Source organism: Natator depressus, chromosome 15, assembly GCF_965152275.1.
Source record: "Natator depressus isolate rNatDep1 chromosome 15, rNatDep2.hap1, whole genome shotgun sequence".
Taxonomy (NCBI): domain Eukaryota; kingdom Metazoa; phylum Chordata; order Testudines; family Cheloniidae; genus Natator; species Natator depressus.
The window spans coordinates 24491597-24504928 of record NC_134248.1 but is presented as its reverse complement, the minus strand read 5'-3'; the positions used below and the strand labels follow the sequence as shown (position 1 = coordinate 24504928).

The window sequence follows — 13332 nt, the reverse complement described above, 5'->3', positions numbered from 1 at the left end:
ATCCATATTTTCCATAGAGTTGACTGGATGTTGATGTATCAAGGCATGATGGTGCTGGCTGCTAATCAGGTCTGGTGGACCTGGGAGATGGAAGACGTCTTTCACCAAGTAAAGAAAGGAGAAAAACAGGCAATGAAACTTTATGCTAAGAGAATGCACGAGCAGATTGATGCCGTGGTTACCCGAATCACAAAGCCATTAAATAGAAATGACAGGAAAAAATACAATACTGTTCTCATCATTGATGTCCATGCCAGAGATATTGTTGATACGTTTGTAAGAGACAGGTAATCCACTGACCCGCTGAGATCATTCCAGAGAGATTGTATTCTGTACTCACAATCTTTTGCTTTCTCCTTTATAGCATCATGGAAGCTCGAGAGTTTGAATGGGAAAGCCAGCTGCGTTTTTACTGGGATCGAGAGCCGGATGACCTGAATGTGCGTCAGTGCACTGGCACCTTTTCCTATGGTTATGAATATATGGGCTTGAATGGAAGACTAGTCATCACTCCCCTTACAGATCGTATCTATCTAACGCTCACACAGGTATACATTAAAGGGATTTTTTCATATGATATTCTGCTGAAATATATTTCTTGAGGTTCACAACATGATTATTTTATTGCCCCTTTCTGTTTCCGCAAGTGATCCCATTATATAAAAGTATATTTAAACTCAGTTAAAATCCCATGTGATTTGAAATTTTTAAAGACTATGTAAAAGGCTAGATCAGCTTCAAGGCTGGTTGTTTTCTTAAAATCATGGCTGAAAGCTGATCATTTTAAGGCATTATTACAGTGATGGTGGAGCCACTTTGTGAGATCTCCAGTTCCTCTGCTGCTGGCTGCTAAAAACTCCGACCTCAGCCAGTATTTTCAGTTCTGATTTCTGGTGCCCATCTTCTGTTCTGCCTAATCCTCTGCTGACTTTCCATGCTTACGGATCAATCCTTGCTGGAGAGGCTGTTGAGGTGCATGCAATGTAAAAGCTGACTGGCAGGAGCCAGAACTGGAAATGCTAGGAGAGAGGCACTCTGGCAGCTGTGGGAGGTGAAGGAAGAGCACAAACGGGGATGAAGCAGAAATAAATCATGAAATTCATGAGTGCGATGCAGTCTCTGACTGACTTGCTCTTCTAATTAGTATATTTGCTAAACAACCCAAACCCAGGCTCAGGTGTAACAGTTTATATGATATCCACATCGGTAAACTATATTGTACTGTAGGAAGCCTTTGAGCTGAATTGCAGTGTGTTACCCTGCTCCATTCAGCCTTGCTTTTGTGGTTTATTTCCAAAAGGCTCTATCCATGTTTTTGGGAGGAGCACCTGCAGGGCCAGCAGGTACAGGGAAAACTGAGACAACCAAGGATCTGGCCAAAGCCCTGGGCTTGCTGTGTGTTGTAACAAACTGCGGCGAAGGCATGGATTTCAAAGTAAGAGTTGGAAGGCTGTGTTCTCTGGTAACATGATATTAGCACCATTATGCACAAAGACCAGGCTAAATGACTTGTCCTTAGCTTTTGAAGAAGACCTATTCTAATTACAAACAAATCCCATGCAGTTGAAAATTAAATATAGTAAAAAAATATTGTTTCTTGTTTAAGTTCCTGAGATGGTTGGAGCTCAGGATTCTGGCTTTGCCTTGTAACAGTGAGAATCAGTGGCAAGATGATAAGATTCTAAGCTCATTGTGGGCCACGAGCATAGAGTGAATAAGCCTAGCAATAGATTGTGGAGTGGGAAGGCAGACAAGTATCCATAGGCTTTGTTAAGTCCTTTACAGGTATACTATATGCCAAAATGTGCTGAATGTTTTTTTGGGCTGTTTTTGTTTTGTTTTCAGGCAGTTGGTAAAATTTTCTCCGGTCTTGCCCAGTGTGGGGCATGGGGATGCTTTGATGAATTTAATCGTATAGATGCTTCTGTGCTTTCAGTCATCTCTTCTCAGATCCAGACAATCCGAAATGCTCTAATGAATCAGTTGAAAACATTTCAGGTAAACACCCACACCCACCCTCACAAAACCTCTTGAGAAAGAAGGCTAGTCTTGTATTTAAGGCATGGGATTCGGGGAGCCTATCGTAAGATGCAGTTTACCTGTGCAAATATATTACACATGGGTATTAAGAGTTAGGTATTTAAGTGCATACTTAAGCACTTAAATAAGTGGCCTGATTTTCAGAGATGATGAGCACTTCCCTTTAACCGCTCCCTGTCTCAGTTTCCCCATCTGTAAAATGGGGATAATAACGTCTACCTACCTACCTGACGTGGCAGTTATGAGGCTTAATTTATTATTTATTGTAAAGTTTTGAGATCCTCAGGTAACAGGTATAGTAGAGAAGTGCAAAGAATTTTTGCCATTTTATCTTTTTATGTCAGAGTCAGTATAGTCTGACATTTGTTCATGTTTTAGTTTGAAGGGCAGGAAATTTCCCTCGATGCACGAATGGGCATTTTTATCACCATGAATCCTGGGTATGCTGGCCGTACTGAGCTCCCTGAATCTGTAAAAGCTTTATTCAGGCCTGTGGTTGTGATTGTACCAGATCTCCAGCAAATCTGTGAAATCATGCTCTTTTCTGAAGGTTTTCTTTTGGCAAAGGTAGGGAAAGTTTACTTCAAAGTAAAGTAAAATAAAAACATGTACATGAGTGGTGTGTGGATTGGGACTTCTTTCTTATGATTCTCTGTCTTCACTCTCTAATAGGCCCTTGCCAAAAAGATGACAGTGTTATACAAGTTGGCAAGAGAGCAACTTTCTAAACAGCATCATTATGACTTTGGACTGCGTGCTCTCAAGTCAGTACTAGTGATGGCTGGAGAACTGAAGAGAGGATCACCTGATATTAATGAGGTAGACTTACTGTGTTCAGCTGAGGAACTGCCCCAGTATGACTGGTGTAAATTCTCATAGGTTCATTGAAATTATCACTGTCTGAGGATCTGACCCACTGTATGTAGCAGTTCATTCATGGTATCTTTGGTTGTATCAAGAATGCCGTTTGTACATCTGCTACAGAAATAGGGATGCTTTCCTGTCTGTGGCATTTGTCTTCCCACTAAATGATTTACTTACTGAGCAGCATCATTCCTTGCACAACGTTCAGGTACCACCTCCTTACATGCAGTGCTTACAGAAAGGGTATGTAAATATGGGTAGCTACGTTATCAACAAAATGCAGATAAAAGGAAGTGTATGACTGTTTTAACCCTTAGTTTGTATATACTTTGTACATATGTTTGAAGGTCTTAGGGCAAGGTCCTTAAAGGTATTTAGGCACCTAACTGCCATTAGGCACCTGAGTATTTTTGAGGATCTGGGCCTTAATGTTTATATCTAGGATGCAAAGGCTAGATGAATATACAGAGTAAAATTTTCCAATGTAACACCTAAATTATGCTCACCAAAAATGATTATATGCCAGGTGTATGATCAAAACCCATATTTGCACATGCAAAGCTGCTAATTGTACCATACCTTCCAGTACATTTGTATACCCAAATGTGGGTTTTGCAGAGTTTTCTAAAGGAAGTAAGTACGTTAACAGTGAGCCTGTGTGAATTAATTCAAGAAACAACCAGTAATTTGGGACATTCCAGCACCAGTGTTTGGAAATTTGGGTCATATAATGAAAAAATGCAATTTAAAATCCCAGTTGAAACTGATCAGCTTCACCATGATGAAATGGCTTTTATTTCCAATAGTAATTTGTGCCAAGATAATTATCTAAAGGTATCAGGAGTGCATGTAGTAAAAATTGCTAACACTGTGTTAAAATAATTGTATAGTGGTATTATACAAATATTTTCTAGGTTATTTACACTTTTGAAAATTGGTTGAATATTTGGGGATTCTCTATTCTGTTGTGTTTTGTCTAGGATGTGGTATTGATGAGAGCTCTCCGAGATATGAATCTTCCTAAGTTTGTGTTTGAAGATGTACCTCTTTTCCTTGGCCTGATCTCTGACCTGTTTCCTGGCCTGGATTGTCCTCGAGTCCGCTACCCTAACTTTAACGATGCTGTAGAACAAGTGCTGGAAGAAGGTGGTTATGTCGTTTTACCAATCCAGGTAGAAAAAATGTTGAATTGTTTAACATTATTGTTGTAAACAGTGGGTAAAATCCTGATGTGGTGTATATTGGAGTGGCATCACTGAAGTCAGTGGAGCAATACTGATATATGCCACCTGAAAATCTGGCCCATATGAGTTTTGTATACACAGTTATCTAAAAAAAGGAGTACTTGTGGCACCATAGAGACTAACAAATTTATTTGAGCATAAGCTTTCGTGAGCTACAGCTCACTTCATCGGATGCATCAAATAAATTTGTTAGTCTCTAAGGTGCCACAAGTCCTCCTTTTCTTTTTGCGGATACAGACTAACACGGCTGCTACTCTGAAACAGTTATCTAAGTTCATGTTATTTTTCAGGTGGATAAAGTAGTTCAAATGTATGAGACAATGTTAACTCGTCATACTACTATGGTGGTTGGACCTACTGGAGGTGGCAAGTCTGTTGTCATTAATACTTTGTGCCAGGCCCAAACCAGGTGAGCACAGAAGTAGATGTAAGGAATCAGAATTTGAAAAAGGGCATAGTCTACAGGACAAATGTACTGCAGCAGTCCTATGTGGTCATGCTGGGATCTTCCCTAAAACTTTATCCTACTATAGTGTTTGCTTAGTGTGAAGTTCAACTTGGGCTGTGGTGTGTTTGGTAATATTGTTCTTTCTGTTATCTTTCTGCTTAGGCTAGGATTAGTGACAAAGGTTTATATGCTGAACCCTAAAGCCATGAGTGTGATTGAGCTGTATGGTATTCTTGACCCTACCACGCGAGATTGGACAGATGGAGTTCTATCAAACATCTTCAGGGAAATCAACAAACCTACTGATAAGAAAGAGCGAAGGTAACCACCTAAGAATTAGAAAATATATTAGTAACTTTTAGGTATTCTGAATTTTACAGTCACTTTATTTTATGTTTAATACAAATTAGATTAACAGTCCTAAGGAAAAATGAAGGGAACATACCCAGAGGATAGGAACCAAACAAAGATATTGTCCTAAGAGTTTGGTGTCCCAATCTGATTCTGTAGGGACAATAGCTTCTGCTAAAAATGTTACCTGTATTTGACAGTTCTTCTTTCAGTCTTTGTCCATGTGGATCCCAGTCTTGGTGCACATATGCCTCATACATATGAGATCTTGCATGCATTAGATGCAGGTGCAATATGAGTGGATCCATGTGGACAAAACATCTTGAAGAACCACAGGTACTGATAGGTAAGGAATCATTCTCTTAAGTTTATTTTGAATTACTAGAGTGATTTTAAGCTACATAAGATACTATCTTTTCCCTTTCCATTGAATTACCTTAAACTGGGCAATAGTCATGGCCTTTCATCAGATGCAAATTTAACATATTATTAGTTCTGCAGTTGCAGCCCTGTGCATTGCACATTTGTGGGCCTTGTGCACTGTACATGTGAAGAAGGGAGCTAACAGCATTGCTTAGTTCTTAAATAGAGTTTTCTGGTTGAAAGCACTTGAAAACAGCATCTAATACACACCCCTTTGAATGAGATATGTAATGATATTTCAGTTTTACAGATGGGGAAACTAAAGCTGAGGAGTTCAGTGACTCTCATGAGGCCATAAAGGTGGGGGAGGAATTGTGGAGCTGTTTGAGGCAGGTTGGGGAGATCTGCCTATGAGCTCTCTACCTCTGCCCTATTGTATACCATAACTTCCAAGTGGAGATTCAGTCCTCTCCCCCTCACATGTGGTGCCACACATTTGGTGATTTTTTTCCCCACCACTAGGCAGCTTTTTCCAAGGTGGATATACTGTAAAGTCAGTGGACTTTGGATCAGGCCCAAGGAGAACATCTTCCTCTCGTACCTGGGCAGGAGAATGCTTGAGCCTCAGCAGGCAAGCAACCTCAAAAGCAAATTTGTATGAATTGAGCCTGTAGATGTGTAGCAGTCTGTTAATGTGAGCTCAGTACTCCTAGTAAGGTGAACGGGAACTAGGCAGGTAGATGGAAAGGGCAAGAGAGCCTTTAAATCTCTTCCATTAGGGTTAATTCATATGCTTATCCTAAAATTGAGCTAACATCTTTGATGATGATGATAGTACTTAAAAAAGGAAATAAATCTATAGACTGTGCCCTGTTAATTTCAAAACATGAGGGGAGTATTGAAGATGAATCACTGTTTATTCAACAGGTTTCAGAGTAGCAGCTGTGTTAGTCTGTATCCGCAAAAAGATAGTCTCTAAGGTGCCACAAGTACTCCTTTTCTTTTTGTTTATTCAGTGTCCCTTTGTCTGACATGTCTACAGGTACATTTTATTTGATGGAGATGTGGATGCTCTCTGGGTGGAAAATATGAATTCTGTAATGGATGATAACAAGTTGTTAACCTTGGCCAATGGGGAGCGCATCAGACTGCAGACTCACTGTGCTCTGTTATTTGAGGTGAGTAATGACCACATCATTTAACAACAAATAAAGGGTTAACTACATCTGCCTCTGCAGATTCTGAGAAGCAGGAGCCACAAGTGCTCTTCATGGTTTCAAGTTATTTATGGCCATCATTGCAACTTTGTTTTCTAGGTTGGAGACTTACAATATGCATCTCCTGCTACCGTATCCCGTTGTGGGATGGTCTTTGTAGATCCTAAAAACTTGAAATATAAGCCCTACTGGGAGAAATGGCTTAACCAGAGAGGAAACAAGGTAGAAAATTGCTGGTTTTGATAAGATAATGATTTCAGAAACTATCTGAATTAAATATGGAATTGTGGCACCTTCATTGGCTGAATTTCTTTCGAATTCATTTGTCATACAGATTGATCACTATTACCAAGTTTGATTAGAGCTGTAAGAAAATGAGCATGTTAACCTTTAATTCTTTGGTGTGGAAACAAATAATATAAAAACAGATCAGCAGGAGGTGCTTGATTTCCAGAATAAAAGCCAAAAACTGTCATAAGAATGACCCGATTCATATTATAAAGTAGTGAATCCATGACCCCTGCTTATGTAATATGCTGCATGTTGCTTTGAAGAGGGCTTTTTGTTATACCAAGGCCTAGACTATACTAGGAATTTACTGTGGTATAACTATGCCTCTCAGGCTGGTGAAAAATCCACAGCTCTGCAATACTGACCTAACCCCGGTGTAGAGCAGCACTAGTCAATAGAATATTCCCATTAACCTACCTACCACCTCTTAGAGAGGTGGATTATCTACCCCAATGGAAGAACCCCTCCTGTTGGTGTACGGAATGTCTTCACTGAAGCACTACAGTGATGCAGCTGCAGCTTTTTAAGTGTAGACAAATCCCAAGATAAAAGGAAATGAAAATGAACTAACATAGAATAATATACTTTAGTAAAAGGGTTCCACTGCTGGTATGGGATCTTGATGTTCCAGCCATTCACTTCACAGGTGATATGTGAGCCAATAAAGTTCAGGAACCACTGCTCTAGAGTAACCCCCATGCCCTGGCTTCAACCAATTTTATCAGCAATAAATAAATATAATCCTGTAATAAATCCAAGAAATCATCTTCACCACCCCTGATTTTTCATAATATGCCAAATAAAAGGTAGTAATCTTCCAGTATACCAATAATTCATTAGGGTACTTTAACACAAAATAGTAGGCATCATGATGTATCTGATCAGTGTATACCACCATGTCTGTTTCTATGTTAAAAATAAGGTTACCTGTACAGAAAAAAGAATAATCTATTTAAAGTGTATTTATAACAAGTATCCCTGTATTATGTACAAACGAATATGTGTCATCCATTCATACAGGTGATAAGAGTTGTAGTGTGAGCAGAAAGACACCAGACTCCAAGTTTTATAGCAGAGATCTAGAGAATGGCCTCCTATACCTGGAAGTTCCTCACTTGATTAAGTTCTTCCTGCAACATGTCCTGATCTCTCTGGAAACTGGAGAAGCAAGAATTCTGTGAATTCAGCTCAGTTCTACAAGAGTTAACCCTTGGGCTGGCTCAGTGTTCTCAGTTGATTTGGATTCAAAGGACCAGATCCATAGTGGGTTTAAGTTGGCATAGCTCTACTGCCTTCAGCTGGCTGATTCAGATCTATTCCTGCTGAGAATCTGGCCCACAGAGTGATGTTGCATCTCTTGAGGGAACCACACCCAGACCTCCTCTGGTACAGGGAACATCTCTATGGCTATGTCTAAACTGTGTCACAATGTGGACTATAGGGGTAGAAATTGCAGAGTGTCCCAAATTGTTGTGCTCTGCCCCATGTGGATGCTGCTGGCACAGACTAGAAGGTACCTAGTTCATGTTAACATAGTCATCTTTCAGACAGACCTTCTCATTCACACCCGCAGCATCCACACAGGGCAGTTAGACCGCAGGATGCTAGTGTGTGTGGAATTTCATACCCTCATAGTCCAAACTATGGGGCTGCTTAGACAAGTCCTAAGACTACTTACAGTTGGTTAGACAGGTAGCAAACTGGCTTTTAATGTTTCTATGTGGCTATGTCCTATCTCTTTTTTCTCAGCAAGAACAAGTTGAATTAAATCGTCTCTTTGAAAAATACGTACCATACCTTATCGATATGATTGTAGAAGGAATTGTGGATGGCAAGCAAGGAGAGAAGCTGAAAACCGTTGTTCCCCAAACAGATTTAAATATGGTAAGATATAAAGAGTATTGATTAAGACGCTTCTACAGAAGGGGAAACTGAGGCACAGAGGGGCTACATAACTTTTCTAAGTTTACATAGCAAGCCAATGACAGCGGTGAAACCAAAGTGTTCCTCAGTATGACCTCTAGACAAAATATGCCTCTATTTCCACTAAAATAAAGACAGTCAGTTGCTAACACTATTATTTTACTTTAATGAATACCTATATTAGCAGAAACACACCTATATGCACACAAATCATCACAACACATTTGAATATATTGCCTTGCCTCAAAGGCATGAAAAGAAAAGAAGGCATATTAAACGTCATCATAATTCTGAACTTCATCTGAAGCCGTTGTTTCTCAATTTTCTACCACAGGTGACGCAGTTGACTATGATGCTGGAAGCCGTAGTAGTGCTGGAACCTGATGATCCTGATGTTCTGGAATGCTACTTCCTGGAAGCTTTGTATTCCTCTTTAGGTGCTACCCTCCTTGATACTGGAAGAATTAAATTTGATGAAAGTATTAAATGTATTTCCTCAATGTCAATGGTTCAAGATGATAATGTCATGGCTAAACCAGGGGAACTGCCAGGTAGGATTTTGTCATTTATAATTTAATCTGGGACATTTCCCTTGTTTTAAAAAAAAACAGCTGTGACAGAGTGGGATATGCCTGTATCAAACAGTTTGTATTGTATGTTGTATGCAGGATATTAGAGAGACAAGGTGGCTGAGGTAATATCTTTTATTGGACCAACTTCTGTTGGTGGGAGAGACAAGCTTTTAAGCTACACAGAGCTCTGCTTTAGGTCTGGGAAATGTACTCAGAGTGTCACAGTTAAATACAAGATGTGTTGAACATCATGTCTAAACTTGCCTGAGAGCAGCGTGTTGTTCTGCACTCCAGACATTTGTCTTGTGCTAGAAAGGTGTTTTTGACACCTCTTTGAAGGACTGTCACTGAGAGCCATCTGCTACTATTGACTTTGAATGACTCTCAAGTACTGACCCACTCTCTGAGAAGAGTTCCACCCAGGGGAGGATTGCCCAGGCAGGAAACACTGTGGAAGACAGCCACAAGGCTGCTCCTGAGGGTCCCCCTTGCAAGTCCTGGGATAGCGGTGGTCTGGGGGCTGGGGTGGGAATGGCATTCGGGGAGGCCTCAGCACTCAGCGCTGCATAGACTCTAGGCAGCGCTCACTATGGCCGTGGGAAGTCTGGGGAGACTGCCATAATGTAGACACGCAGCCTTGTTGTAGCCATATCGGTCCCAGGATATTAGAGACAAGGTGGGTGAGGTAATACCTTTTGTTGGACTAAATTCTGTTGGTGAGAGACACAAGTTTTCAAGCTTACAGGGAGGTGACCTGAAGCAGAGCTCTGTATAAGCTTGAGAGCTTGTCTCTCTCACCAACGGAAGTTGGTCCAATAAAAGATATTACCTCACCCACCTTGTCGCTCAGATGACTTAGACAGGCTGTCAGGGCCTCTCTAGCCCCTGGAGTAACCCAAGATTGGGAGGGCACCAAAGTGACTTACAGATACCATAGGATACTCCCCCAGGCTGCGAGTTCTGTGCTGCGCCTCTTATTACAAAATCTCACCCTGCACATTTATCTTAGTCAAATGATGTTTCTCCTGAAATATTTCAATGTCCCAGATGATCTTTAGTTGTTAAACGAGAACCACATTGTGGATTGCAGGTCAGCTTCCAACTTTGTATGACTTTCATTTTGATGGGCATCAAAAAAAGTGGATACCTTGGAGCAAACTAGTTCCTCAATACTTTCATAAGCTTGATGTGAAATTTATTGACATTTTAGGTAAGTGTTGGTATCCTTTAATCTAAAATCTGCTATCTATAGCCCTCTAGTAAAATATAACCTGTGCAGTGCAGGATTCCATTCTGGGATGTTTCATTCAGGAACTGAAGATGAATGACAAGGCAAAAAAAATATTTTTGCTCTTTACTGCTCCTTTGTGATATACAACAATAGCCTTAAAGTTTACTGCAAGGGGTTTTTCTTTTTTTGCCCGTTTTTCCAATTAGAAATATTGGGCTTTGATAGCCTTCTTCATGCTGTAGGTCTCCAGCAAGGTCTTAGGAGGGTTTGAATGGTGCCATCATAATAGACTGTTACCTTAGACAGCTGGGCTAGTCTACACATTTGCATGTCGCTCAGGATTGTGAATAATCCACACCCTGCTGAGCAACATAGTTAAGCCAGCCTACCTCCCCGAGTAGACAGCACTAGGTCAATGGAAGAATTCTTCAGTCCAACTAGCTACTGCGTCTTGGGTAGGTGGGTTAACTACTGCGACAGGAGAACCCCTCCCATTGCTGTAGTAACTTTTTTACATTGAAGTGCTGCATTGGTGCAGCTGCAGCTGTGGGGCTGTAGAATTTTAAGTGTAGACATAGCCTTAGACTCAACACTCCTTCCCTCTCAGTGGCAGAGATCAACTGTTCAGGTCCAGCCTTGTGGGATGTCACCCTTCAAGTTCTTCAAGGATCTTGTCAAAACCCTTCAGGGGAATGTGGAAAACTGATATTCATGATACATCTTAATGTAAAGGACAAGGAAAAAAAGAACAGTCAGGCCATCTTTATATATAATAAAGAAGCAGTTGGAGATGGATAAAAAATGAGTTAGTTCACAGTTCATCTTTTAAGGATTGTTAGGAACCATGTTTTACATAACTACTAAGGTAAAAAGTAGGGAGTTGCTAAACCAGTGAAAAAGACCAACCCACAGTCTCCCAGGGTAGACAAGCCAGGAAAATCACAGATCCTGGCTTAATTTCCTAGTCAGAGTAAAAATTAACCTGTCATGAAATCCCATAATACAATATATGCTTCCGCCGACGTGCACGGGCTGAAATTGTGGAAAAGCAGCATCACTTGCCCCGTAACTTCAGCCGTGCAGAACACAATGCCATCCACAGCCTCAGAAACAACTCTGACATCATAATCAAAAAGGCTGACAAAGGAGGTGCTGTTGTCATCATGAATAGGTCAGAATATGAACAAGAGGTGCTCGGCAGCTCTCCAACACCACTTTCTACAAGCCATTACCCTCTGATCCCACTGAGGGTTACCAAAAGAAACTACAGCATTTGCTCAAGAAACTCCCTGAAAAAGCACAAGAACAAATCCGCACAGACACACCCCTGGAACCCTGACCTGGGGTATTCTATCTGCTACCCAAGATCCATAAACCTGGAAATCCTGGGCGCCCCATCATCTCAGGCATTGGCACCCTGACAGCAGGATTGTCAGGCTATGTAGACTCCCTCCTCAGGCCCTACGCTACCAGCACTCCCAGCTATCTTCGAGACACCACTGACTTCCTGAGGAAACTACAATCCATCGGTGATCTTCCTGAAAACACCATCCTGGTCACTATGGATGTAGAAGCCCTCTACACCAACAGTCCACACAAAGATGGCCTACAAGTCATCAGGAACACTATCCCCAATAATGTCACGGCAAACCTGGTGGCTGAACTTTGTGACTTTGTCCTCACCCATAACTATTTCACATTTGGGGACAATGTATACCTTCAAATCAGACTAACATGGCTGCTACTCTGAAACCTGACAATATAAGTTGTTATGTGAGCATAATAAAATAGTGACAAGTGAGTTGTACAGTTATGACAAAGTAATGCATATAATTTTATAGTAACAATTCAGCAAGTACATGTCAACTTCACTGAAAACACAAATAAATTATATGGCCACTAAAGTTATCCCTAATTGCTTCAATCTAGTCACACAGTGCAAAATTCACCTCTGCAGAGCTCCAGTAAAAGGCCTTCATAAATCCCAGTTAAATCCTCAAAATAGCGGTTAAGTGGGGCTTAAATGGTGCACAAGCTTTTGCTGGATCTGTGCATGGGGTGAATGTAATCTATTTCAACACACATGAATAAAGTTTCCACAATAAATATTGAAAAGAGGGGGTTGTGCAATTAAGATTGTTCTTAAATACAGTTACTTATCTGCTGTTTCAGATTACTCTTTTTATGCAGCTGTATATTAACACAGTATGGGTTTGCACCAGCAGTGCTTACATATGCAAAACCTCCAGCTCTGCTGCATTTTAAATTGATCTTTTACTCTTTTTTTTTAATAGTTCCTACTGTGGATACAACACGCACTACATGGTTGTTAGAACAGATGGTAAAAATCAAACACCCTGTTGTTCTTGTTGGTGAATCTGGTACTTCTAAGACTGCAACTACACAAACATTTCTAAAAAACCTAAACCAAGACACTAATGTATGTACTCGTGGATTCTGTTCTGTTTATAAAACCTGTGTTTTCCTCTTTCTCATATTGTATGTTGTTAAATAGTTGCATTTCACCCCAGAGGTGGCTGCATTTCCGTGGTGGGTGAAATAATACCTCCAGTTTAAAACCCCGATTCAACAACTGGATTTGCACTGGTAGAGCCCTGAGTCTGTCCACAGCTCCCTTGACTTTGATGAGGCTGCACTTGGATGCAGGATTCTGATTGCAAGGTCCTAAGTATCTAAAATATTTTTGGATTACTGTAGTTATTTGTAAATAGGGATTCAGTTTTTTATAAGATAAAAATGTATTTATCAAATGACCATCTTGGTGTCT

The 13332-nt window shown here is 40.6% G+C and overlaps 1 protein-coding gene across 1 annotated transcript in view; it reads left to right on the top strand.

Annotated features, from left to right (window-relative positions):
- Positions 1-13332, top strand: part of DNAH10 (dynein axonemal heavy chain 10) — a 101045-nt gene that overhangs the window by 44649 nt on the left and 43064 nt on the right. Inside the window, exons 31-45 of the mRNA XM_074973276.1 lie at positions 18-287; positions 365-548; positions 1301-1435; positions 1846-1998; positions 2419-2607; positions 2713-2859; positions 3885-4076; positions 4439-4557; positions 4759-4917; positions 6353-6488; positions 6627-6749; positions 8568-8702; positions 9076-9292; positions 10404-10523; positions 12839-12984. Coding sequence (XP_074829377.1) covers positions 18-287; positions 365-548; positions 1301-1435; positions 1846-1998; positions 2419-2607; positions 2713-2859; positions 3885-4076; positions 4439-4557; positions 4759-4917; positions 6353-6488; positions 6627-6749; positions 8568-8702; positions 9076-9292; positions 10404-10523; positions 12839-12984 — 2425 coding nt within the window. The remainder of the gene's footprint in view (positions 1-17; positions 288-364; positions 549-1300; positions 1436-1845; positions 1999-2418; positions 2608-2712; positions 2860-3884; positions 4077-4438; positions 4558-4758; positions 4918-6352; positions 6489-6626; positions 6750-8567; positions 8703-9075; positions 9293-10403; positions 10524-12838; positions 12985-13332) is intronic.